Source organism: Mercenaria mercenaria, chromosome 5 (assembly GCF_021730395.1).
Source record: "Mercenaria mercenaria strain notata chromosome 5, MADL_Memer_1, whole genome shotgun sequence".
Classification (NCBI taxonomy): domain Eukaryota; kingdom Metazoa; phylum Mollusca; class Bivalvia; order Venerida; family Veneridae; genus Mercenaria; species Mercenaria mercenaria.
The window spans coordinates 15519463-15546899 of NC_069365.1; the positions used below are offsets into that span (position 1 = coordinate 15519463).

The 27437-nt window shown below is 36.7% G+C and overlaps 1 protein-coding gene across 1 annotated transcript; it reads left to right on the plus strand.

Moving 5' to 3' along the window:
* Nucleotides 1–24935, plus strand: LOC123556531 (uncharacterized). Its single transcript, XM_045347307.2, has 5 exons — nucleotides 1–135; nucleotides 6109–6264; nucleotides 14273–14354; nucleotides 19315–19499; nucleotides 23215–24935. Exons 1-5 carry the CDS (start codon nucleotides 133–135, stop codon nucleotides 23302–23304), a joined length of 516 nt encoding a protein of 171 aa, XP_045203242.1. The 5' UTR covers nucleotides 1–132; the 3' UTR covers nucleotides 23305–24935.
* The last annotated feature ends 2502 nt before the right edge of the window (nucleotides 24936–27437 follow it).

Genomic DNA, 27437 nt, shown 5'->3' on the forward strand with positions numbered 1-27437 from the left:
AAAAAAGGAACGTTAGCTCAACTTTTAGTCGCTTAGTAATTTTAACCAATCGCAATCTAAGAAGGGACTCTGTTCGTTCCTGCATGTCCGGTTAGTATCGCGGTCTCGAAGATCAACAAAAACATTAGAAATATGGTAAGAAAGATCTTTCTTGCAGTTGATTTTCAATGAAATGTCAGTAGTTGATAAAAATGTACATTTACACTATTTTTTATTGTCGTGTTGCAAGCACAAACAGATACGATACCAAATGATGTTGCGGCTACCTTCTTTTGCCAAGTTTTGGTAGTGGGCATGATTCAGCTTGCAACTGTCATGCTAAAAAACAGCTGAAGTCTTTAAAACCAATTATACCTTACCCCCAGGAATTTGCTGGTACCCATTTACAGCCGGGTTGACTGAGGCAATCATGATAAAGTGCTGTAACGGGCAATGCCTTCCTAAGCCGGGGTTTAGGGGACAAATTCATTTGGAGCAGGAAGGTCTAATACGGGGAGTAGACACTCCATATAAATCAATACATTTATCTGTATTATGCTGTCATTCATACCTGTAAATATCAACCAGTCGTTAGCGATCGATATTTTGTTTTCGCCTCTATCGATTAGCGTGTAATTAGCATATTATTACCTCATGTTAATCATGGAGCTAAACACTTTTTGTTCAAAGGGTTTACCAGTCACATGTTAAGTGGCGATAATTAGATGATCAGAGATTGATCTAAAGGGATTCTGAAGGAAAAACAGCATGCGACTACATGTGGTGATATGCTTAATTATTATGAATTAACTAGAGCTAACTTCCCTGAAGAAATATTTTACCACAAAACTTCAAACCTTTATCAAAGGACCGATTTTTGTTGGATTTGAATAAATAAAATGGAAAAAACAGAAAGCTGACACTTTTCTTAATCTTGTAGAGCCATAATTATAATTATTGTTTATAATGTCAGATTTCTACATACAGAAACAAACATTGTTCTTGAATGCAGAGAATGTTTCAAACCTCCAAAAATTAGTTTAATTAATTTAATCGTAAAACTGATGTGTGAAAAATACAATGTATTTAAATTAAAATAACAATGAATTTTTTTAAAAAAGGCCGACAACGAAGTTACATTTAGTATTCCGAACTTTTAGATAAAACTGCAGAAAATCATCTAGGTTTAACACGCATTTAAATGGTGAAGAACAAAGCAATATCATAAACAAATATTTTCAGGCAACAGTTTACAGTTTCGACTTGCTATTTTCATTAAAATATGTCCTAATTTTATTGTTCTAAATACTCTGAATCAACAAGGCAAATATCATGTAAAAACGACATCTTTCTCTCTGGGTAAGACAAGCCTAGATTTAGCCATTTTCACAGGGCGAAATGTAACATTAATGTAGATATTTCCCATTTAAAAACAGATGCAGGCAATAATTTCATGGCAGAACTTTTGTTTTCAACAAAAAATTCAACAAATGATTTCCCAGATTTTCAGTGAAAGGACAAGTTAAACTGTAAGGCATAAGTGTGTGAGTAATAGCAGAATAACCTATGGCATACACTTCGATTGGACGACAGCATAAGATAAGATAAATGCTGCATTCCAGTCCCCGTATCAGTTGTTCCAGGTTGGAGACAGAAAACACTAGAATGGGGTTCAAATCCTACTCTGGGACTAACTAACGATCAGACCTAAATTTGAAGTAAATCAACAAAATAGACACTACATTTAATATTTTAATCTGTGTCTTATCCCACTAATTTACAAATAAATTAACAAATGTACATGAATCCTACTGTATGTAGTGATAGTAGGTTTATAGGCCACTTCCAACAGCTGGGTTAACCCTTTAGCGACATGGTTAGAGTGTCCGCCTACAGATCTCGAGGTCAGTGGTTCGAGCCCCAGTAGGGACCTTAGTATTTTCTCTCCCAGGGTTTACTTTAATGGTGTCAGAAGTGTTTGACGGACTCATGCGGTGGGCATGGAGTGTCATTCTGGAGAGCTGGTAAGCTCTGAAAAGTAAAGGGGGAGAAGTGTAGTGATAGTAGGTTTATAGGCCATTTCCAACAGCCTTGCTGTTGGGTTAACCCTTTAGCGACGTGGTTAGAATGTCCGCCTACAGATCTCGAGGTCCGTGGTTCTGAAATGACGTTATGTATTGCATCTGCTGTGTATCGAAACTGTATTACTGAACAAACTTCCTGCTAAAGACAGACCACAGTCATAGTATTATAAGTTTGATAACACCCTCAAACCATGACAAAATCTAGTAAATGGCTACACCTTTAGATATTTGAATTACAAATCATGAAAATCTCATTAAATATAATTTGGGACTTCCCAAAGTCACTCCGGACTCCCAAACTGGCAAGTGTGGGAGTCCCTGGACCCCAGTTTGGTAAAGCCAAGGGAAATCCAGGGCTCCAGATAATTTTTTTGGCCAATGAGTATTTACTCAACATATTTTTTGTGAATGAGTAAAATGGTAAAATCTTAAATTGACTAGAAGTAATTTTACTCCTGAAAATTTATTAATGTGAAAAAACCAGAAATCAGTTTTATAACATATTTATTGGGTGTAACACCCATGCATTTGTTTGCAGTTTAGTTAATAAACTAGGTTCTAGTTTCTACATGAACATAAGAAAAACAATGATTTTTCAGTATATTAAACTGTTTATTACGCAATAATTACTGTACCCCTAGCCGCTTCCTTTTTTAAGCCTCATATTTTCCATTTCAATGTTGCATCTGAATTTATCATTCAGTGTGCTACACACACTACTGTGTTTGTGTAGAATGGTGAAAATAAATTTCATTAGATGTTTGTTCTGTTAATATTTACCATTTATCCAGTTTATTTAGTTTAAAGCGTATTTGCAGTTTTTGGTTGTTTATTTCTTTCTAATTCATCTGCTGGTTTCCATTGTTCTATTTTGATATAGTCACAAATCATCCAAACACAAAATATACCATAGAAAGTTTAAATTTACAGCTTAAGAAATCCACCAAAATAACAGCGTTTTGTCACCTTTTTGTTTTCCATTGGAACGTGTGACAAAAAAATGGGTAAAACAAGGGTGCCAGAATGTCACAATATATGCCCGTCACAGCAAATTTCTTTACACTAGCACCTGTATTTGCAAATGGAATTTTAATTTTGTGGTTGTTTAGTAATTATTGTAATTCTTTTGTTTTTCTAAATCCACATAAAAACTCCTTACCAGATAGAGATACCTTAAAATACACCTAAAATTTGAAAGTAACATCTATGTTGTACCACAGAAAAGTGGTCTTGGTTTTTCCCTACGGTCAATTATAAAAAAGGTACAATATAAGTTATTTATAGTAACAACTAAGGGAAGTTAAGTCCACACAAAAATCCTTACCAGGTAGAGATAGGTCAAAATACACCTCAAAATTGGATGTAACATGCATGTTGTACTACAGAAAAGTGGTCTTGATTTTTCCCTACGACTAGTAATGAAAAAGTTACAATATAAGCTATTTATAGTAACAACAAAGGGAAGTAATTCTAAAGAAGACCTTTGATCTCTAAGTGTGACCTTGACCTTAGACCTGGCTTTTGCGCATGACACTCCGTCTCATGATGGTGAACAATTGTGCCAAGTTTCATCAAAATCCCTCCATGCATGAAGAAGATACGCTCCGGACAAAGTCATTCTTGAATTTGACCTTTGACCTTTAAATGTGACCTTGACCTTAGACCTAGGGACCTGGTTCTTGCGCATGACACTCCGTCTCATGATGGTGAACAACTGTGCCAAGTTTTATCAAAATCCCTCCATGCATGAAGAAGATATGCTCCGGTCAAAGTCTGTTGATGCCGCCCGCCCACCCATCCGCCCGCCAGGGGCGTTCCCATAATGCGTCCCGTTTTTCAAATGGGCGTATAAAATTGGTCCATAACTTTCACTTGATGAATTTATCAAATTTGACTGGCATGAATCCTGATTTTCAGTACATGTTTCATTTAGACTCAGAAATCCATAACAGTATGAAACCCAGTATCCAATTATTTTAACAAGTTGCTTCCCTTAAAACTGTTAACAGTGGACACATAATAGAAAAATGTCAAGATACATTGATAACATAAAATGTCACTTTTTAGCTCACCTGAGCACAAAGTGCTCAGGGTGAGGTATTGTGATCACTCACCGTCCAGCGTCCGTCCGTCCACACTTTCCTTTAAACAACATCTCCTCCTAAACCAACAGGCCAATTTTGATGAAACTTCACAGGGATGTTCCTTGAATGGCCCCCTTTCAAAATTGTTCAAAGAATTGAATTCCATGCAGAACACTGGTTACCATGGCAACCGAAAGGAAAAACTTTAAAAATCTTCTTCTCAAAAACCAGAAGCCCTAGAGCTTAGATATTTGGTGTGAAGCATTGCCTAGTGGACCTCTACCAAATTTGTTCAAATCATGACCCCGGGGTCAAAATTGACCCCGCCCCAGGGGTCACTTGATTTTACATAAGAAAATCTTAAAAAATCTTCTTCTCAAAAACCAGAAGCCTTAGAGCTTAGATATTTGACATGTAGCATTGCCTAGTGGACCTCTACTAAAATTGTTCAAATCATGACCCCAGGGTCAAAATTGACCCCGCCCCAGGGGTCACTTGATTTTACATAGGAAAATCTTCAAAAAATTTCTAAAAATAAACCAGATGACCTAGAGCTTAGATATTTCACATGTAGCATTGCCTAGTGGACCTCTACAAAATTTGTTCAATCATGGCCCCTGGGATCAAAATTAACCCTGCCCCAGGGGTCACTTGATTTTACATAGGAAAATATTTAAAAAATCTTCTTCTCAAAAACCAGAAGCCCTAGAGCTTAGATATTTGACATGTAGCATTGCCTAGTGGACCTCTACTAAAGTTGTTCAAATTATGACCCGGGGGTCAAAATTGACCCTGCCCTAGGGGTCACTTGACTTTACATAGGAAAATCTTCAAAAGTTTTCTAAAAATAAACCAGAAGGCCTAGAGCTTAGATATTTCACATGTAGCATTACCTAGTGGACCTCTTCAAAATTTGTTCATATCATGACCCCCTGGGTCAAAATTGACCCCGCCCCAGGGGTCACTTGATTTTATATAGGAAAATCTTCAAAAATTTTCTAAAAATAAACTAGAAGGCCTAGAGACTAGATATTTGACATGTGGCATTGACTAGTTGACCTCTACAAAATTTGTTCAAACCTTGTCCCCCGGGGTCAAAATTGACTCCGCCCTAGGGGTCACTTGATTTTACATAGGAAAATTTTTAAGAAAAATTCTAAAAATAAACCAGAAGGCCTAGATCTTAGATATTTGACATGTAGCATTGCCTATTAGACTTTTACAAAGTTTATTCAAATCATGACCCCTGCAGTCAAATTGACCCTGCCCCATGGGGTTACTTGATTGTACATAGAAAAATCTTCAAAATTTTCTAAAAATAAACCAGAAGAGCTTAGATATTTGACATGTAGCATTGCCTAGTGGACCTCTACAAAAGTTTTCAAATCTTGTTTTTAAAGTTACTTAAAGAAAATTTCAACTATATTTTCTCATATTTCTTTTGATTGATTTCTATTATGATCTTTTGACCTTGAAGACTTGTCCTTAAGTGCAATGATAACAGGTGAGCGATATAGGGCCATCATGGCCCTCTTGTTTGCAGTGGGGATAACTGTCCCCACACTCCCACTTCAGGAAGTGCACTACACACCAACAGCTGTACCCAACAGCTGAGAGACCAGCTAAAGGTTTCAGTATAAAATTTAGGCACTGATTTTCAGAGATGAAAATTTTATAAGGGCATTAGCTTATAAGAAGTATACTTAAAAGCTGTTCACACCTCATATTCTATTTTATCCAAATAAATAATGTTACATCATGACTTCCAGTTTACTAAACGTGCAGAACTACCTTGAATTTATATTGTAAAAGTGTCTCCAGCTATGTCTGCCTAGGCATACCATGGACTAAGCTGGGAAAAATATTTCCTTCCATTTCAGGTGGGGACTTCACCGACTGCCCACATTTAGTACATTAGTCTTAGTCTATAAAATGCTGTAAATGTATTTATCTTTTTCAAGGCTGCGAATTACAAGAAAACAACATTAGCTGGAGGTGGTCGAAAAAAGACAGGACCTAAACCGGAACTGACAGAAGAACAGAAACAAGAGATTAGAGAAGCTTTTGATCTTTTTGATGCTGATGGATCAGGAACTATTGATGCCAAAGAACTCAAAGTAAGTTAGAAATTTCCAGATAAATTTGAAAAGTTTATAAGGATCTTACATGCCTGCCTGTGTAAGACAGGTTTTTCCCTACTCAAGGGACAGTGTGGAACAGGGCTCCGGAAATTTTGATAACTCAGTCGGTCCGATACGAAAATCCTGATATCGGCGCTACCCCACCCACCGCATTCTCAATATTACATATTTTGTAAAACGTGATAGGGTAAAGAAATAAGCATGTCATGCATTAAAACTGAGTTACCAGTCACCGCGCGTTACCATACAATGAAGACAGTTATTCAGTGTTATGTGTGATCGTTACTTTGTTTAAATTTCGATGTTTTTCCGAGATAATACGAGGCATTGACACCGTGTGCGTAACTAGTCTAAAAGCCAACGCACATGACTTCGATACCGTATACACGGCAGATACTTTGTGATGTTTCCTCATTCTTTGACGGAATTCTATAAAATACAATGCGTCAAATGGAGTTACACGACACATATTCTCTGCTAAACAGCCTCAGTATTTAAAGAATACTCTGCCGCGGACCGAATGTGTACGTTATTTGAACGCTGAGATCGTATTTCCCCGCATGTATAGTACCAAAAATATATTTGAAACGTTTTTAGCTCACCTGTCACATAGTGACAAGGTGAGCTTTTGTGATCACGCAGCGTCCGTCGTCCGTGCGTCCGTCCGTCCGTAAACTTTTGCTTGTGACCACTCTAGAGGTCACATTTTTTGTGGGATCTTTATGAAAGTTGGTCAGAATGTTCACTTTGATGATATCTAGGTCAAGTTCGAAACTGGGTCACATGCCATCAAAAACTAGGTCAGTAGGTCTAAAAATAGAAAAACCTTGTGACCTCTCTAGAGGCCATATATTTCACACGATCTTCATGAAAATTGGTCAGAACGTTCACCTTGATGATATCTAGGTCAAGTTCGAAACTGGGTCAGATGCCTTCAAAAACTAGGTCAGTAGGTCTAAAAATAGAAAAACCTTGTGACCTCTCTAGAGGCCATATATTTCACAAGATCTTCATGAAAACTGGTCAGAACATTCATCTTGATGATATCTAGGTCAAGTTCGAAACTGGGTCACGTGCCTTCAAAAACTAGGTCAGTAGGTCAAATAATAGAAAAACCTTGTGACCTCTCTAAAGGCCATATTTTTCATGGGATCTGTATGAAAATTGGTCTGAATGTTCATCTTGATGATATCTAGGTCAATTTCGAAACTGGGTCACGTGCGGTCAAAAACTAGGTCAGTAGGTCTAAAAATAGAAAAACCTTGTGACCTCTCTAGAGGCCATATATGTCATGAGATCTTCATGAAAATTGGTCAGAATGTTCACCTTGATGATATCTAGGTCAAATTCGAAAGTGAGTCACGTGCCATCAAAAACTAGGTCAGTAGGTCAAATAATAGCAAAACCTTGTGACCTCTCTAGAGGCCATATTTTTCAATGGATCTGTATGAAAGTTGGTCTGAATTTTCATCTTGATGATATCTAGGTCAAGTTCGAAAGTGGGTCACGTGCCTTCAAAAACTAGGTCAGTAGTTCAAATAATAGAAAAACCTTGTGACCTCTCTAAAGGCCATATTTCTCATGGGATCTGTATGAAAGTTGGTCTGAATGTTCGTCTTGATGATATCTAGATCAAGTTCGAAACAGGGTCATGTGCGGTCAAAAACTAGGTCAGTAGGTCAAATAATAGAAAAACCTTGTGACCTCTCTAGAGGCCATACTTGTGAATGCATCTCCATAAAAATTGGTCAGAATGTTCATCTTGATGATATCTAGGTCAAGTTCAAAAGTGGGTCACATACCTTCAAAAAGTAGGTCAGTAGGTCAAATAATGAAAAAACGTTGTGACCTCTCTAGAGACCATATTTTTCAATGGATCTTCATGAAAATTTATCTGAATGTTCACCTTGATGATATCTAGGTCAGTTTCGAAACTGGGTCACGTGCGGTCAAAAACTAGGCCAGTAGGTCTAAAAATAGAAAAACCTTGTGACCTCTCTAGAGGCCATATTTTTCATGAGATCTTCATGAAAATTAGTGAGAATGTTCACCTTGATGATATCTAGGTAAAGTTCAAAACAGGGTCACGTACCTTCGAAAACTAGGTCAATAGGTCAAATAATAGAAAAACCTTGTGACCTCTCTAGAGACCATATTTTTCAATGGATCTTCATGAAAATTGGTCAGAATTTTTATCTTGATAATATCCAGGTCAAGTTCAAAACTGGGTCACATGAGCTCAAAAACTAGGTCACTATGTCAAATAATAGAAATAACAACGTCATACTCAAAACTGGGTCATGTGGGAAGAGGTGAGCGATTCAGGACCATCATGGTCCTCTTGTTTAAAAGACCGATTTGATAAACAGTGCCACTCCGGTTTTCTTTATCATTCGTGGTCGCCCGTCTATTTTTAGCTCACCTGTCACAAAGTGACAAGGTGAGCTTTTGTGATCGCGCGGTGTCCGTCGTGCGTCCGTAAACTTTTGCTTGTGACCACTCTAGAGGTCACATTTTTCATGGGATCTTTATGAAAGTTGGTCAGAATGTTCATCTTGATGATATCTAGGCCAAGTTCGAAACTGGGTCACGTGCCGTCAAAAACTAGGTCAGTAGGTCTAAAAATAGAAAAACCTTGTGACCTCTCTAGAGGCCATATATTTCACAAGATCTTCATGAAAATTGGTCAGAATGTTTATCTTGATGATATCTAGGTCAAGTTCGAAACTGGGTCACATGCCTTCAAAAACTAGGTCAGTAGGTCTAAAAATAGAAAAACCTTGTGACCTCTCTAGAGGCAATATATTTCACAAGATCTTCATGAAAATTGGTCAGAACGTTCACCTTGATGATATCTAGATCAAGTTCGAAACTGGGTCACGTGCCTTCAAAAACTAGGTCAGTAGGTTAAATAATAGAAAAACCTTGTGACCTCTCTAAAGGCCATATTTTTCATGGGATCTGTATGAAAGTTGGTCTGATTGTTCATCTTGATGATATCTAGGTCAGGTTCGAAAGTGGGTCATGTGCGGTCAAAAACTAGGTCAGTAGGTCTAAAAATAGAAAAACCTTGTGACCTCTCTAGAGGCCATATATTTCATGAGATCTTCATGAAAATTGGTCAGAATGTTCATCTTGATGATATCTAGGTCAAGTTCGAAACTGGGTCAGATGCCTTCAAAAACTAGGTCAGTAGGTCAAATAATAGAAAAACCTTGTGACCTCTCTAGAGGCCATATTTTTCATGGGATCTGTATGAAAGTTAGTCTGAATATTCATCTTGATGATGTCTAGGTCAAGTTCGAAACTGGGTCAACTGCGGTCAAAAACTAGGTCAGTAGGTCTAAAAATAGAAAAACCTTGTGACCTCTCTAGAGGCCATACTTGTGAATGCATCTTCATGAAAATTGGTCAGAATGTTCACCTTGATGATATCTAGATCAGTTTTGAAACTGGGTCACGTGCCTTAAAAAACTAGGTCAGTAGGTCAGATAATAAAAAAACCTTGTGACCTCTCTAGAGGCCATACTTTTCATGGGATCTGTATGAAAGTTGGTCTGAATGTTCATCTTGATGATATCTAGATCAAATTTGAAACTGGGTCAACTGCGGTCAAAAACTAGGTCAGTACCAGGTAGGTCTAAAATTATTAAAATCTTTTGACCTCTCAAGAGGCCATATTTTTCAATGGATCTTCATGAAAATTGATCTGATATTCACCTTGATTCTATCTAGGTCAGTTTCGAAACTGGGTCACGTGCGGTCAAAAACTAGGTCAGTAGGTCTAAAAATAGAAAAACCTTGTGACCTCTCTAGAGGCCATATATTTCATGAGATCTTCATGAAAATTGGTCAGAATGTTCATCTTGATGATATCTAGGTCAAGTTCGAAAATGGGTCACGTGCCATCAAAAACTAGGTCAGTAGGTCAAATAATAGAAAAACCTTGTGACCTCTCTAGAGGCCATATATTTCATGGGATCTGTATGAAAGTTAGTCTGAATGTTCATCTTGATGATATCTAGGTCAGGTTCGAAACTGGGTCAACTGTGATCAAAAACTAGGTCAGTAGGTCTAAAAATAGAAAAACCTTGTGACCTCTCTAGAGGCCATACTTGTGAATGGATCTTCATGAAAATTGGTCAGAATGTTCACCTTGATGATATCTAGATCAGTTTTGAAACTGGGTCACGTGCCTTAAAAAACTAGGTCAGTAGGTCAAATAATAAAAAAACCTTGTGACCTCTCTAGAGGCCATACTTTTCATGGGATCTGTATGAAAGTTGGTCTGAATGTTGATCTTGATGATATCTAGGTCAAATTTGAAACTGGGTCAACTGCGGTCAAAAACTAGGTCAGTAGGTCTAAAATTATTAAAATCTTTTGACCTCTCTAGAGGCCATATTTTTCAATGGATCTTCATGAAAATTGATCTGATGTTCACCTTGATGATATCTAGGTCAGTTTCGAAACTGGGTCACGTGCGGTCAAAAACTAGGCCAGTAGGTATAAAAATAGAAAAACCATGTGACCTCTCTAGAGGCCATATTTTTCATGAGATCTTCATGAAAATTAGTAAGAATGTTCACCTTGATGATATCTAGGTAAAGTTCAAAACAGGGTCACGTACCTTCGAAAACTAGGTCAATAGGTCAAATAATAGAAAAACCTTGTGACCTCTCTAGAGACCATATTTTTCAATGGATCTTCATGAAAATTGGTCAGAATTTTTATCTTGATAATACCTAGGTCATGTTCAAAACTAGGTCACTATGTCAAATAATAGAAAAAACGACGTCATACTCAAAACTGGGTCATGTGGGAAGAGGTGAGCGATTCAGGACCATCATGGTCCTCTTGTTTTCTTTTTTGTACAGTCGGGTTGCAAAGACGATTTTCTGCATTTGTTTCAACTGGAGCCCCAACAAATGAATCATGTAATTTTTTCAAATCAAGTAATTATAAAAATTATTTTTATCGGTTTTCCGTGTGATGCCTCATTAAATCAAAGACCTATAATGTACAGTTATAGCTCTTTGACTAAATGCAGCGACCATTTGTTTGTTACCGTGATCAAACATAGCCTTTTGAAATAAACCATCCGTCGGATTCTAATAAAAGAAGTGGATCCCCGTCGAAATGATTTGGATCCAGTCAGAAACGTTAGGAAACCAGTCAAAAATGTTTAATACACCGCAGTCGGCTGTCTGCAAACATTAAAGGATGTGCTGCGCGAGCACTGATTGCGTCACGCGCTAATTACGGAACGATTATCAAAGTGACAATCAGACCGATTGACACGTTTATTGATTATCTGAAGGTGCGACCAACAATTTCCTACTTGGCAGGTGATCGTGTATTGAGATATCAGACCGAAATTTATACTTTTCTCCATTTTTACGGGACCGATTTTTTTCGTTTTTTCACTTCACGAATCGGTCTGAAAAGTCAAAAATCGGTCCAAAACCGACAAACCGGCAAATTTCCGAAGCCCTGGTGTGGAATGAAAAACCAAGTGTTAGCGAGGTTTTTATCCAAACTGTCTCGAGGGTTGGGAAAAATGCTGTCTTACACAGGCAGACATTTTTCTTGCCTATCACGCTCAAAATAGATCCTGACGGCAAATATCTTTGGCAGGGTTCTCGCCAGGCTATTATCGCCTGTCGCGTGCGACATGCCTTCAGACTTTGAGTTGTATATTCGACATCCCTTATTTCCCCCGTCATCCCTTAATTGCCGAAGCGACATGTCATAAAATCATCCCAATAAACACCCCGATTAATTCGATAGTGTATTCGAAAAGCTTCCACGTGCTACCTGATAGTTTAGGTAAAGTGATGCGAGTTAAGATAACCGATAAACCAATGACAGCTTCCTATATGTGGAACGTGTGACGTAAATTTCATCGTAGCTCCGCCTTTAAATCCTTTGACAGGCGGCATCTTGTGATGTGTACATGAAAGTGACTGTTTTCGCAAGTTTTAAGATTATACATGTCATTAGATATAATGACAGATGATTCAACAATTATCGTCCGAATGTTTTTCGCAATCAAGGAAAGACAATGTAAGGAATTAAGTAAAAAATTGTGCAACACGGTAAAATGCTTTTGAACAATTATCGCCGTAATATTAATGTTTTTCACATGTATGAAATGTGTTTTCTCGGGCGGAATATCGAATAGACAATGCAAGAATTAATGTTTTCTGTCGTCACTTTCAAAATAGAACTTCTAGAGAAAAGTTTGAAATACCCTTCGTGCATTATTTCAACACGAACGGACACTTTGGTAGAACCACCGACCTTCCGTAAGCCAGCTGGATGGCTTCCTCACATGAAGAACCTCACTTGAAGAATTCAACGCCCCGAGTGAGGCTCGAACCCACATCGATGAGGGGCAAGTGATTTGAAGCCAGCGACCTTAACCACTCGGCCACGGAGGCCCCGGACACAATTTCAGAATCCCTCCCAGCCACGCCAAATGGCCATTGATCCAAAATGGAAACCAGCGTTTCCCTGGATGACAGTCTCAGATTGTGTTGTTTTACATGTATGTACAACAAACAGTTGACATTTTCAAAAACTTAAAATGGATAAGTTTTCAGCAAATAAACTCCGCAGAAATAGAAGACATAAACTTTAAAATACAAATAGATCTGTGTGCAGTGCTAAAATTGTGTTGTTTTATGTACAATAAATAGTAAATGAACATTTTTAGCAACTTAAAATTGATGAACTTTTAATTGTCATTCAGCAAATAACTCCATAGGATTTTTATGACCTAATATTTTTTCTTGTTGTACATGTAAATGATGCTTATTAATCACTGAAAATACCACTATGTTTTTCACTCTGAAATGCACCAGAATGCACCAAAAAGAGTTGTAGTAACACAAAATTTTCTGGGGTGACCCCCATGCAGGAGGGGAGACCCCTCCCGCACCCACCCCTTTGCTCGTCAGAAAATATCCTTCTGCAACATGCCTTCAGAAAATCCTGGCTAGAACCCTGTTTGGGTATTGCCTGACATTATTTTTATAGTTTTTGACGTCATAATAGTGCCAGTAAATTACGACGTCTTCTAAGTGCATGCTATTTTAGACAAAGTTTTTCCCTAGGGAAAGAAGGGAATATCTATCCTAGGCGCATGCTGGGACAAAGTTATGTATACTTTCCCCGCTAAGTAGGCAAGAATTCATGGTCCTTGTGAACACCTACATGTGACCTAGTCTGGTTTCCAGCACTACATTTGAATCAAGAGGTTGCACAAGTTCAGCCCCTTGGCATAGTGTATGTGCTTAAGATTTGAAAATTTGTCCACCTGTGATTTATATGGGGAAGTTGTCAGTTTCTTGTTGAGAAAAAGTTGGTGCTACAGAATTGAGGAACACTGGTTAGGTTGACTGGTCGCAGTTTAATAACTGAAATACTAGTGAAGAAACATTTTGAACACAACAACAAACAACAAGCAGGGTCTGCAGTTTTGAGATGGGTGTAGATTTGAAGTGTTCATTAGATACGGACTAGATTTTGAAGCAAATATCTTGAAACTTTTATAAATCATTTTCCAAACCAAGTTAAATTTGATATATTGTGAATTTGGTTATGTTGAGGTGAATTTGAAGCTCAATCAGCAGCTGCTTTAGGCAAGTGATTGCTCAATACAGGTGGCCACTTATGCATGTTCAACTGTATAATAATTCAAAACTATGAAAAAAGCATATCAGACTGCTATGTACTGCCAAAATGTATATGTCATGTTAACATACAGGAATATACCAGGCTGAGGCAACACATTTAGCGAAAAATAAAACACTTGCACATTGTGTAATTTTAAAGTCTTAAGTTCAGTTATCTCAAAGTAGAATGCTGGGTCCTCTGGAAGTCTGGTCTCATTTGTAACATAAGCCTGGTATAGATTATTTGCTAATACCTGTAATCGACTTAATGCTGATTATATATTCTCTCACCTTGTTTATTTAAGGTTGCCATGAGAGCCCTAGGCTTTGAACCAAAGAGAGAGGAGATAAAGAAAATGATAGCAGAAATAGACAAAGAAGGAACAGGTATAATGTTGAAAATGTTCATATTTAATTCAACTAAGCTGATCCCATTACTGATTTATTGGGACGAGAATTAAGGATTTTATTCAATGTGCAGATTAATGGCAAAATCATCTTACATATGACAAGAATAAATGACCAATAATTTTTAGCTCGACTATTCAAAGAATAGTCTAGCTATTCTACTCACCCTGGCGTTGGTGTTGGCGTCGGCGTCACACCTTGGTTAAAGTTTTGCATGCAAGTACATATGGCTATCATTTAAAGGCATATAGCTTTGAAACTTATTTTTTCTTTTTCTAGGGCAATTACCAACCTCACGGTCAAGTCCCATAACTCTGACATGTATTTTGAGCAAACTATGTCCGCTTTTGGGCTTAGAAAATCCTGGTAAAAGTTTTACATGCAAGTTACTATCTCCAAAACTAATACAGGTATTGAATTGAAACTTCACATGTGTCTTCGGGGTAATAAACTAGTTGATAGCATCAAGTCCCATAACTCTGACCAGCATTTTGGCAAAATTATGCCCCCTTTTGGACTTAGAAAATCCTGGTTAAAGTTTTGCGTGCAAGTACATACAGCTATTACTTAAAGGCATATAGATTTGAAACTTATTTTTCTTTTTCTAGATCAATTACCAACCTCACTAGGTCAAGTCCTATAACTCTGACATGTATTTTGGGCAAATTATGCCCCCTTTTGGACTTAGAAAATCCTGGTTAAAGTTTTACATACAAGTTACTATCTCCAAAACTAATGCAGATATTGAATTGAAACTTCACGTGTCTTCGGGGTAATAAAACTAGTTGATAGCATCAAGTCCCATAACTGACCTGCATTTTAGCAAAATTATGCCCCCTTTTGGACTTAGAAAATTCTGGTTAAAGTTTTGCGTGCAAGCAGGAAGGTCTAATACGGGGAGTAGAAACTCCGTATAAATCAATACATTTATCTGTATTATGCTGTCGTCCATACCTGTAAATATATCGACCAGTCGTTAGTGATCGATATTTTGTTTTCGCCACTATCGATTAGCGTGTAATTAGCATATTACCTCATGTTAATCATGGAGCTATAACACTTATTGTTCAAAGGGTTTACCAGTCACATGTTAAGTGGCGATAATTAGATGATCAGAGATTGATCTAAAGGGATTCTGAAGCAAAAACAGCATGCGACTGCATGTGGTGATATGCTTAATTATTGTACCCCCCGACAACAAAGTTGTAAGGGGGGGGTATACTGGTTTCAGGTTGTCTGTCTGTCCGTCTGTCTGTCCGTCTGTCCGTAGACGCAATCTTGTGCGCACCATCTCTCCTTATCCCCTTGACAGAATTTAATGAAACTTCACACAAGTGATCAGTACCAACAGTAGTTGTGCATGGGGCATGTTAGGTTCTTTTAGAAAAAAAATTTGCAGAGTTATGGAACTTTGTTTTTTTGTTACTATACTATATACATAGACACAGTCTTGTGCGCACCATCTCTCCTCATCCCCTTGACACAATTTAATGAAACTTCACACAAGTGATCAGTACCAACAGTAGTTGTGCATGGGGCATGTTAGCTTCTTTTAGAAAAAAAATTTGCAGAGTTATGGGACTTTGTTTTTTTGTTACTATACTATATACATAGACACAATCTTGTGCGCACCATCTCTCCTCATCCCCTTGACAAAATTTAATGAAACTTCACACAAGTGATCAGTAACAACAGTAGTTGTGCATGGGGCATGTTAGATTATTTCAGAAAAAAAATTTGCAGAGTTATGGGACTTTGTTTTTTTTTGTTACTATACTATATACATAGACACAATCTTGTGCGCACCATCTCTCCTCATCCCCTTGACACAATTTAATGAAACTTCACACAAGTGATCAGTAACAACAGTAGTTGTGCATGGGGCATGTTAGGTTCTTTCAGCGACAAAAATTGCAGAGTTATGGGACTTTGTTTCTTGTTAACATACTATGTACATACAGTCTGCATATGCAATCTTGTGCGTGCCTAATCTACCAAACCCTTGCACACAATTTAATGAGACTTCACACAAGTGATCAGTACCAACCCTAGTTGTGCATGGTGCATGTTACATTCTTTTAGATAAATATTCTGCATAGTTATGGGACTTTGTTTTTTGTTACTATACTGTATACATACAGTCTATATACATACAGTCCACATAATTATGCAATCTTGTGTGCGTCAAATTGCAATGTACTGTGTCAGTGCATGCGGGGGGTACATTCATCACCTTTAGTGATAGCTCTAGTTATGAATTAACTCAAGCTCACTTCCCTGAAGAAATATTTTACCACGTAACTTCAAACCTTTATCAAAGGGCCGATTTTTGTTGGATTTGAATAAAAAAAAATGGAAAATAACAGAAAGCTGACACTTTTCTTAATCTTGTAGAGCCATAATTATAATTATTGTTTATAATGTCAGATTTCTACATACAGAAACAAACATTCTTCTTGAACGTAGGAAATGTTTCAAACGAAATTGTTGTTTAAACTCCAAAAATTAGTTTAATAAATTTAATCTTAAAACTGATGTGTGCAAAAATACAATGTACAGGCCTCCTAGTGAAACCTTTAAAACCTTTAAAAACCTTTAATTTCAGAGCAAACCTTTAAAACCTTTAAATCTTCTGAAAAAACCTTTAAAACGGCCAAATAGCCTGTAATTTTCACTCAAAACCTATATTTTTGTTCAGACTGCTTGCCGTGCCAGTTTAAAGCAAGTAATGGTTATACTACTGTATTTCTTCCCCCCTTTTAAGTGTTGTTATTAGGATACAGCTTGTGTATCTTTCATCTTGAGTTTTTCAGAATGCTGTTTTGTTCACCAGACCACATACATGTAGTAAATACCTATATATATTATGTGTTTTCAATGAGAATTCCGACAAAAATAGCCCTTATTTACTCTTTATTTTTTAATATTTTACACTAAAAGGCCTTTATTTCCGTAGATTGGAGCCTTTATAAAAACCTTTATTTTTGTTCAGGCCTGCTAGGAGGCCTGAATGTATTTAAATTAAAATAACAATATTTTTTATAAAAAAGGCCGACAACGAAGGTACATTTAGTATTCCGAAATTTTAGATAAAACTGCAGAAAATCATCTACATGTAGGTTTAACACGCATTTAAATGGTGAAGAACAGAGCAATATCATAAACAAATATTTTCAGACAACAGTTTACAGTTTTGACTTGCTATTTTCATTAAAATATGTCTTATTTTTTTTGTTCTAAATACTCTGAATCAACAAGGCAAATATCATGTAAAAAACGACATCTTTCTCTCTGTGTAAGACAAGTCTAGATTCAGCCATTTTCACAGGGTGAAAAGTAACATTAATGTAGATATTTTCCATTTAAAAACAGATGCAGGCAATAATTTCATGGCAGAACTTTTGTTTTCAACAAAAAATTCAACAAATGCTTTCCCAGATTTTCACTGAAAGGACGAGTTAAACTGTAAGGCGCAAGTGTTTGAGTAATAGCAGAATACACTTCGATTGGACGACAGCATAAGATAAGATAAAAGCCGGTTTCCAGTCCCCGTATCAGTTGTTCCAGGTGCAAGTTACTGTCTGCAGAACAAATGCAGATATTAAATTGAAACTTCACATGTACCTTCGGGGTTATAAAACTAGTTGATTGCATCAAGTCCCATAACTCTGACATACATTTTGGTCAAATTATGTCTCCTTTTGAACCTAAAACTTCTAGTTAAAGTTTTGCATGCAAGTTACTATCTCTAAAACTAATGCAGATACTGGATTGAAACTAAAGATATTTTAACATTTAGCGTAATATTTTCCTGCTTCTGGGACAATAATTCGAATAGTCGAGCATTGGCTGTCTTATGGACAGCTCTTGTTTTTAGACAGATTATGGTACATTTTTTTCTTCTGCTGATTTTGATGAGTAAACTTCTGTTACTGAGAAGGACTGAATGTTACTTTATCAAATACCATTAAATGTATGATGTGTAATACCCTGTACATAAGAAACATCTTATGAAACTTGTCTCTATTGGTAACTGTGTAATTGTTGAATGACAGAATTTGATGTAACTAGAAATTTATGAAATGTACATTTATTGTGCCCCCCCATGAGTGGTGGGGGCGTATAGATTTGGTCTTGTCCGTGTGTCTGTCCGTCCGTCCATCCGTCCGTCCGTCCGAAGTTCATGACACGCCTAGCTCAAAAAGTATTTGATATAAATTCATGAAACCTTGCATGAGTCTTTATCATGATATGAACTTGCGCACCTCCTATTTTTCGTCTGGCTCCGCCCCCTATTTTTAGAGTTATGGCCCCTGAAATAGTCAAAAATGCACATTATCACCTTGTGACGCGCCTAGCTCAAAAACTATTTGATATAGATTCATGAAACCTTGCATGTGTATTAATCATGATATGAACTTGCGCACCTCCTATTTTTCATTTTGGTCCGCCCCCTATTTTAAGAGTCTTTATCATGATGTGGCCTTGCACTCTTGGCATTCTTCTTGAGAATCTTACTCTTATTACAGAGTTATGGCCCTTGAAATAGCCAGAATAGTGGATTTTTTGTTTGTGATGCTCATAGCTCAAAAAGTATAGGGCCTAGAATAATGAACCCTTTTCATAAAATGTTTGTTGAGGCTATACCCCATTAAGACTGCAAACATTTGAATTATTGCCCCTTATTTGTGACTAATGTACCAGTGGGGGGCACACCCTGTGTCCTACAGACACATTCTAGTTTTATAATAGATTTCATCTATATTTTATATTGAAAATTTCAAATACATAATTAAAATCCTACATGTATGCATAAATGTACAAAATGTATAAAAAAAATCACAAACTCGGTTCTGTATTAAAATGTGCAAAAGTGCAAAATGTCTATGTTTAGTCCTGCAACTTTACAGTTAGTGAACCTTTCATTTCAATATTTCAGGCACAATAGATTTTAATGACTTTTTGTCAATAATGACGACAAAGATGAGTGAGAAAGATGCAAGAGAAGAAATACTGAAGGCATTTAGGTTATTTGATGATGATGAAACAGGGAAAATCTCAGCCAAAAATCTCAGGAGGGTAGCTAAAGAACTAGGCGAAAATCTCACAGATGAAGAGTTACAGGTAATGTTTCTTAGCTCACTCAAGCAAAAACTTCTTATTGTGAGTTCTAGTTGAATGTACATAGTCCACAATATCTTAAAGAGAACATTGCCTAAACCATACTGCTGGTTTCAACCAAACTTCACAGGAATATTACTTGGATGATTCTTCAAATCTAAGTCCAAAGTTCTAATTGCCGGGAAAAAACTTTTTAAAAAATCTTCTGAGAAACTTTTAGACAGCTAATTAATTTCACACCTCTGTTCTATGTGTAACCTTTACCAAAGTATCTCAAGCTGTGTTAATTTGTTCAAAATCATTGCGATTTGGTAACCAGTTTGAAAAATATTTTTTCTTGTGAAACTGCAAGCCTCATTTCAGAATAATTTAACTGAAATGTTCCTTAAGTGGCTTTATAACAAAATCCTTCAAGCCATGATAATTTTGGAATAAACATGGCTGTCAGGGCTGGACCTAATTTTTAGCTCACCTGTCACAAAGTGACAAGGTGAGCTTTTGTGATCGCGCGGTGTCCGTCGTCCGTGCGTCCGTCCGTGCGTCCGTAAACTTTTCCTTGTGACATCTCTAGAGGTCACTTTTTTCATGGGATCTTTATGAAAATGGGTCAGAATGTTCATCTTGGTAAATTCTAGGTCAAGTTCGAAACTGGGTCACGTGCCGTCAAAAACTAGGTCAGTAGGTCTAAAAATAGAAAAACCTTGTGACCTCTCTAGAGGCCATAATTTTCAATGGATCTTCATGAAAATTGGTCAGAATGTTCATCTTGATGATATCTAGGTCAAGTTCGAAACTGGGTCACGTGCGTTCAAAAACTAGGTCAGTAGATCTAAAAATAGAAAAACCTTGTGACCTCTCTAGAGGCCATATATTTCACAAAATCTTCATGAAAATTGGTCAGAATGTTCACCTTGATGATATCTAGGTCAAGTTCGAAACTGGGTCACGTGCAGTCTAAAACTAGGTCAGTAGGTCTAAAAATAGAAAAACCTTGTGACCTTTCTAGAGGCCATATATTTCACAAGATCTTCATGAAAATTGGTCAGAACGTTCACCTTGATGATATCTAGGTCAACTTTGAAACTGGGTCACGTGCCCTGAAAAACTAGGTCAGTAGGTCAGATAATAGAAAAACCTTGTGACCTCTCTAAAGGCCATATTTTTCATAGGATCTGTATGAAAGTTGGTCTGAATGTTCATCTTGATGATATCTAGGTCAAGTTTGAAATTGGGTCACGTGCGGTCAAAAACTAGGTCAGTAGGTCTAAAAATAGAAAAACCTTGTGACCTCTCTAGAGGCCATATATTTCATGAAATCTTCATGAAAATTGGTCAGAATGTTCAATTTGATGATATCTAAATCAAGTCTGAAAGTGGGTCACGTGCCATCAAAAACTAGGTCAGTAGGTCAAATAATAGAAAAACCTTGTGACCTCTCTAGAGGCCATATTTTCCATGGGATCTTTATGAAAGTTGGTCTGAATGTTCATCTTGATGATATCTAGGTCAAGTTCGAAAGTGGGTCATGTGTCATCAAAAACTAGGTCAGTAGGTCAAATAATAGAAAAACCTTGTGACCTCTCTAAAGGCCATATTTTCCATGGGATCTTTATGAAAGTTGGTCTGAATGTTCATCTTGATGATATCTAGGTCAAGTTCGAAAGTGGGTCACGTGCCATCAAAATGTAGGTCAGTAGGTCAAATAATGAAAAAACGTTGTGACCTCTCTAGAGGCCATATCTTTCATGGGATCTGTATGAAAGTTGGTCTGAATGTTTATCTTGATGATATCTAGGTAAAGTTTGAAACTGGGTCAACTGCGATCAAAAACTAGGTCAGTAGGTCTTGAAATAGAAAAACGTTGTGACCTCTCTAGAGGCCATATTTTTCAATGGATCTTCATGAAAATTGGTCAGAATTTTTATCTTGATAATATCTAGGTCAAGTTCAAAACTGGGTCACATGAGCTCAAAAACTAGGTCACTATGTCAAATAATAGAAAAAACGACGTCATACTCAAAACTGGATCATGTGGGAAGAGTTGAGCGATTCAGGACCATCATGGTCCTCTTGTTCTCTTAAGTGGCAATATGGAAAACTTTGAAAGCCCTCTCCTAGGAAGCTGCTGGCCATTTTCTGAACAATTTCACACCTTTCTTCCTTTATTTTGATAATCTGTACATACTGCTAGCCCGACTTCAGGATAATCCTACTGAAAGATGTCTTGTTGATTTGTTTAAAACAAGAATGCCAGAATGTCACAATATACGCCCGTCACAGCAAATTTCTTTACTCTAGCTGCTGTATTGCAAATGAATTTTAATTTTGTGGTTGTTTAGTAATCATTGTAAGTCTTTTGTTTTCCTAAGTCCACAAAAAAAATTCCTTACCAGGTAGAGAGACCTTAAAATACACCTAAAATTGGAAAGTAACATTTATGTTGTACCACAGAAAAGTGGTCTTGGTTTTTCCCTATGGTCAATTATAAAAAAAGTTACAATAAAAGTTATTTATAGTAACAACTAAGGGAAGTTAAAAAAAAAAAAAAAAAAAAAAAAAAAAAAATCCAAAAAAAAAAAAAAAAAAAAGAAATCCAAAAAAAAAATGTAAGTCCACACAGAAATCTTCACCAGGTAGAGATTGGTCAAAATACACCTCAAAATTGGATGTAGCATGCATGTTGTACTACAGAAAAGTGGTCTTGATTTTTCCCTACGACTAGTAATGAAGAAGTTACAATATAAGCTATTTATAGTAACAACAAAGGGATGTAATTCTAAAGAAAGGAACTGTGCATGACACTTCCTCTCATGATGGTGTATAATTGTGCCAAGTTACATCAAAATCCCTCCATTCATGAAGAAGAAATGCTTCGGACAAAGTCATTCTTGTATCTTACCTTTGGCCTCTAAGTGTGACCTTGACCTTTGACCTAGGGACCTGGTTCTTGCGCAAGACACTCCGCCTCGTGGTGGTGAACATTTGTGCAAAGTTATATCAAAATCCCTCTATGCGTGAAGAAGAAATGCTCCGGACAAGGTTTTCATTCTTGTATCTTTTGACCTCTAAGTGTGACCTTGACCTTAGACCTAGGGACCTGGTTCTTGCGCATGACACTCCGCCTCGTGGTGGTGAACATTTGTGCCAAGTTATATCAAAATCCCTCCATGCATGAAGAAGATATGCTCTGGACAAAGTTTTCTTTCTTGTATCCTTTGAACTCTAAGTGTGACCTTGACCTTAGACCTAGGGACCTGGTTCTTGCGCATGACACTCCGTCTCATGATGATGAACAATTGTGCCAACTTTCATCAAAATCCCTCTATGCATGAAGAAGATATGCTCCGGACAAAGTCATTCTTGAATTTGACCTTTGACCTCTAAGTGTGACCTTGACCTTAGACCTAGGGACCTGGTTTTTGCGCATGACACTCCGTCTCATGATGTTGAACAACTGTGCCAAGTTTCATCAAAATCCCTTCATGCATGTAGAAGATATGCTCCGGACAAAGTCTGTGGACGCCGCCCACCCACCCGCCATTCCGCCCGCCAGGGGCGTTCCCATAATACGTCCCGTTTTTCAAACGGGCGTATAAAAAAACACATGGCCACCCCCTGCAAGGGGAGCAGGGCTATTTATTTTTCAATATGGCTGTAAACGGTTTTTCAGTGGAGCAGATCATGCTGAACAAAATCAGATTTTTTTTTCTATTTTCAGGAAATGATTGATGAAGCTGACAGAGATGGTGATGGAGAAATTAATCAAGAAGAGTTTTTACGCATCATGAAGAAAACAAGTCTATACTGACCTAAAGACATTGTGATAGAACTGTTCATACATTTCTCACACTACACTTTTTCATTTCTCAAAACTTTCATCTAGAAATTTTAAAAATGGCCCTCCAAAAGTTGTGTTAGAAAAATATTAATAGCCGTGTGAGACACTGACTAGTTAGTGTGGTTAGTATCAACATGTATTGAGCTACTGAAAGTCATCCTTCTATAGGATTTCAGTCCTAGAATGATAGATAGATGAAAAAAATATGCTGTACTTAAAATATATTTCAAAACCTTGCATTTGCTTTCATACAGGAAATCAAATCTCCCTGAGCAAATGATATTCATTTTACTTGTGTTCCAGTAACTTTATCCATAAGATTTTGAATCCACAAATTTATGGCCCAAAAGTTAGTTCAATAGTTGGTTTCAACAAAACCAAGAAAACCAAACAAGGAAATTTTGTGGTGTCATTTATAGAGCAGCACATTACTTGGGGAATAAAATATTGATATTGTGTTCCATAATCTATGTGTTAAGAGACTACCAAATTAAATAAGAAAAAAGAATACAGATCTTTTTGGTGCTGTGGCATTTTTTATCAGTATAAATTCGTGCTCTGTAGTATTTTATTCGAGGAAATAAAAAATGTCTGATAAATACATAATGATAGACGTTTTCTGTTGCATTTTGTTAATCGTTAATGTTCCATAAAAGTGTAAGAGAGGTTGTATTGTTTAAGTGAGCAAGAACTGCCAATTGTATTACGTCTGAAATCCATTTGTTACTTATGTTCTTGAAATGTTCATGAATTCTCATTTTACATTGACATATTCTGTTCAGCGACCATATCTAGTATAGCTAGATTTAAATACATTGCATCTGCTCCAGCATAAATCCACTGAAAAGAGTTAAAGCCTAGATTTCAGACTAGAAATAAGGAAGAAGAGGATAGTACCACGCCATTTTCTTATGAAATTAGGTACCACACTGATAAATTTTTCAAACATCTAGACATATATAGATAAAGTGAGAAAGAAGTGTCAGTGATAAACAAGATCTCATATAGGTATCAGAATTTTCAGCAAGACTTTCTTTAATATCCTAAGCAAAATGGTATGGGAGTAAAATTTACAGTGGATGAACTTATGGAAAATAGAATTTTTGTACTTTTGTAATGGTTTAAATCTGGCTATACAATATAGAACTCATTTTGTCTGCTGCAAACTAAACATTCCATGGTGAAGTTCAGGCTTACATTGTAACATGGTATGTACTAACTGATGTTAGAATGTTGTTAATGCCATTTTTAAAGAAAACAAATGGATGCTTAGATTTAAAAATAAGGAAAAATTTCCAAAGATGTGTTATGATTTTTTATCATCATCAAATTTATGTTACTGTATTTATTGATACATAAACGAGGGTGTTTTCCCTACCTACATTAAGTAACAGATACAACTATATAGCCAATCAAATTTTAAGTCCAATACATTTGAAACATTCGTATTACATAACATAAATTAATAACAAAAGCTTTTAGAATAACAAGTTTTATTCTGTTATATGTTAGTGTTCATTAAGACTCTGTGAATGTGTTTATATTATGTACATATGAGATGTATATTTATGATCAAAAATGTGTATAAAATTAGATGTGAACATAGTTTTGTTATTTTCTTTCTGTGTTACGCTCTTGGTAATATGTTAACTAGTTGTCTCAAGTAAGATCATCTTTTTATCTCACGCGGGTACAAAGTGCTCATGGTGAACATTTAGGATCTTTGGATGTCCATTGTCCTTAATTTCTCCGAAACCATGCCAATTGTAACAAAACTTAACAGAAATATTTGTTGGTTGGTCCCCTATCAGATTTCCTCTAATCTCAGATTGTTGCCAAGAAGTGTACCAATGTGTGGTTCTACCAAGTTATTAGCCTGTGTTGAAGTGCACAAACATGGTCTACCCAGGTCTTTGCCTGTGCCTAAATTCATTAAGGTGCACTAATATTTGGTCTTACCTACTTAACAGGTGTCTGCCTGTGCCTGAATTTATTCTCTTAAGATGTACCAGTTTGTTTTACCCAGGTGTGAGCCTTTTTCTAAATTAATTCCCACAGGTTCACAAATTTGTGGTTCTACCCAGGCATTAACCAGTGTCAAAATTAATTCCCAGTGGTGCTCCAGTTTATTCTAAACAGGTGTTGCCCTGTGCCAAATTAATTCCTAGAGGAGCACCAATTTGTGGTCCTTCTACAGGTCTCTTCTATTACCTAAATCCCGATAGGTGCACCAAACTGTATTGCCCAGGTATCGGTCTGTGCCAATATTCTTTCCCAAAGGTGCAATGAATAGCATCTATACTTGCCAAGAGGTGCACCAATTTATTGTCCTAGTCAGATATTAACCTGTGCCAGAATAAATGCCCCCAGATGCATTGATCAGGTTATCTACTCTGTTATAAAAAGTATAAAAGAAGTTGCAAAATGTCCACAGCTCCTTGTGTTTACTTGAAAAGAAAATCCCACGGAAACAAGGGCTGTCCATACCGCACCTGGCATTGAAACAGAAGCTGGTATCTCTGCCTTTGTATTCAAAAACACTTATTTACTAGAGTACATTAACTTAAGATTTCCAGACATGGTTATATGATTTCTGACACTATGTGTTGCCTCCCATTGTTACAGCTTGCTTGTAGAAGTTATGTTTATACCATTGATTGAATATAAGACAACTCATCGGTGTTATTAGTTTTCAAACAGATTGGTTTTTGAAAAACAGAACCAGTTTTTAAGCAAGAACTGATTATGCCACCTTTTAATGTTACCAGACTCGTACTTGTTTGGGGTTTTTTTTGCTTAAGGTTTCAAGCTAAGTCTTCCTGGCAAATCAAGTTGTGTGAAATCACTGGAGTAATTTTACTGTATTTTGTGGTTTTGTGAAACCTTATGCAAAATCCAAATGAATAAGTAAATTTAACATTCATTTCATCTCCATGAAGTTTTATTCCCACAAAATAGTTTTCACCAAACTCTTGAAATGTTTCGCATTTACATTGTAAGGTTGCTTTTTTCTTAGATCTTTAAGTATCCAGCTATAGTGATAAAACAATTGACAACTGTTATATAATTAAACTGCACTCTTGTTAAAATAGTTGTGTATGAACTATTATAATTTGTCTTAAGTTTTCTGTAATGAGACTGGGCAATAAGGAAGTAAAATTACATATGTATCTTACTAAAAATAAGCTAATCATTAATTGCCTTGAATATAAAAATCTAGTAGTATTCTGTTTTTACACAATTGTGTTTAAAAGACATCTCCTCCATAACCACTGAATGGATTTTGATGAAACTTGGCATGGATGTTCCTTGGATAGTCCTCTACCAAAGATGTTCAAATGGTTCCGCTTGGTTGCACATAGGGGCTGCCAGAGCTAAAAATAGAAAAAACTTCGAACGACATCTCCTCCTAAACCGATAGTCCGATTTTGAAATAATTTCACACAAATGGTCCTTATGTCACCCTCTACCAAGATTTTTCAAATTATTCCGATTCGTCCAAAAAAATGGCCGTGGAGGGCGTGGTCATTTTTCCCTATATGTATATAGTGGAAACTTTAAAAATCTTCTTGTATGAAACTGCTTGCCCGATTTTAGAATAATTTTATACAAATGGTCCCTGTGTGACCCTCTACCAAGATTGTTCAAATTATTTTGATTTGTCAAAAAACATGGCCACCAGAGGGCGTGGTCACTTTTCCCTATATGTATATAGTGGAAACTTTTAAAACAACTTGTGTGAAACTACTAGCCCGATTTTAGAATAATTTTACACAAATGGTTCTTGTATGACCCTCTATCAAGACTGTTCAAATTATTCTGATTCGTCAAAAAACGTGGCTGCCAGGGGGCGTGTCACTTTTCTTCTCTGAATCAATAATAGCTAGAGCCTTGATATTTGGCGTGTGATATCAGATTTATAATGTCTACAATAACTGTTCAAATTATTGCCCTAGGCTCAAAAGTGTGTGTGACATGTATATAATATAGGCAAACATAGAAGAAACCTAACTCTGTACTCAAACACACTTGAAGCCTTGTACACAGGTAAGTGCTTTAGGGTCAATGACCCTCTTGTTATGCCCCTGGCATCTACTGATGGG

Bases quoted from the DNA above. Each gene is read 5' to 3' on its own strand.
- LOC123556531 (XM_045347307.2), top strand. The intron at 6,265-14,272 runs GTAAGTTAGAAA...TGTTTATTTAAG, and splicing joins TTGATGCCAAAGAACTCAAA to GTTGCCATGAGAGCCCTAGG. The intron at 14,355-19,314 runs GTATAATGTTGA...TCAATATTTCAG, and splicing joins AATAGACAAAGAAGGAACAG to GCACAATAGATTTTAATGAC.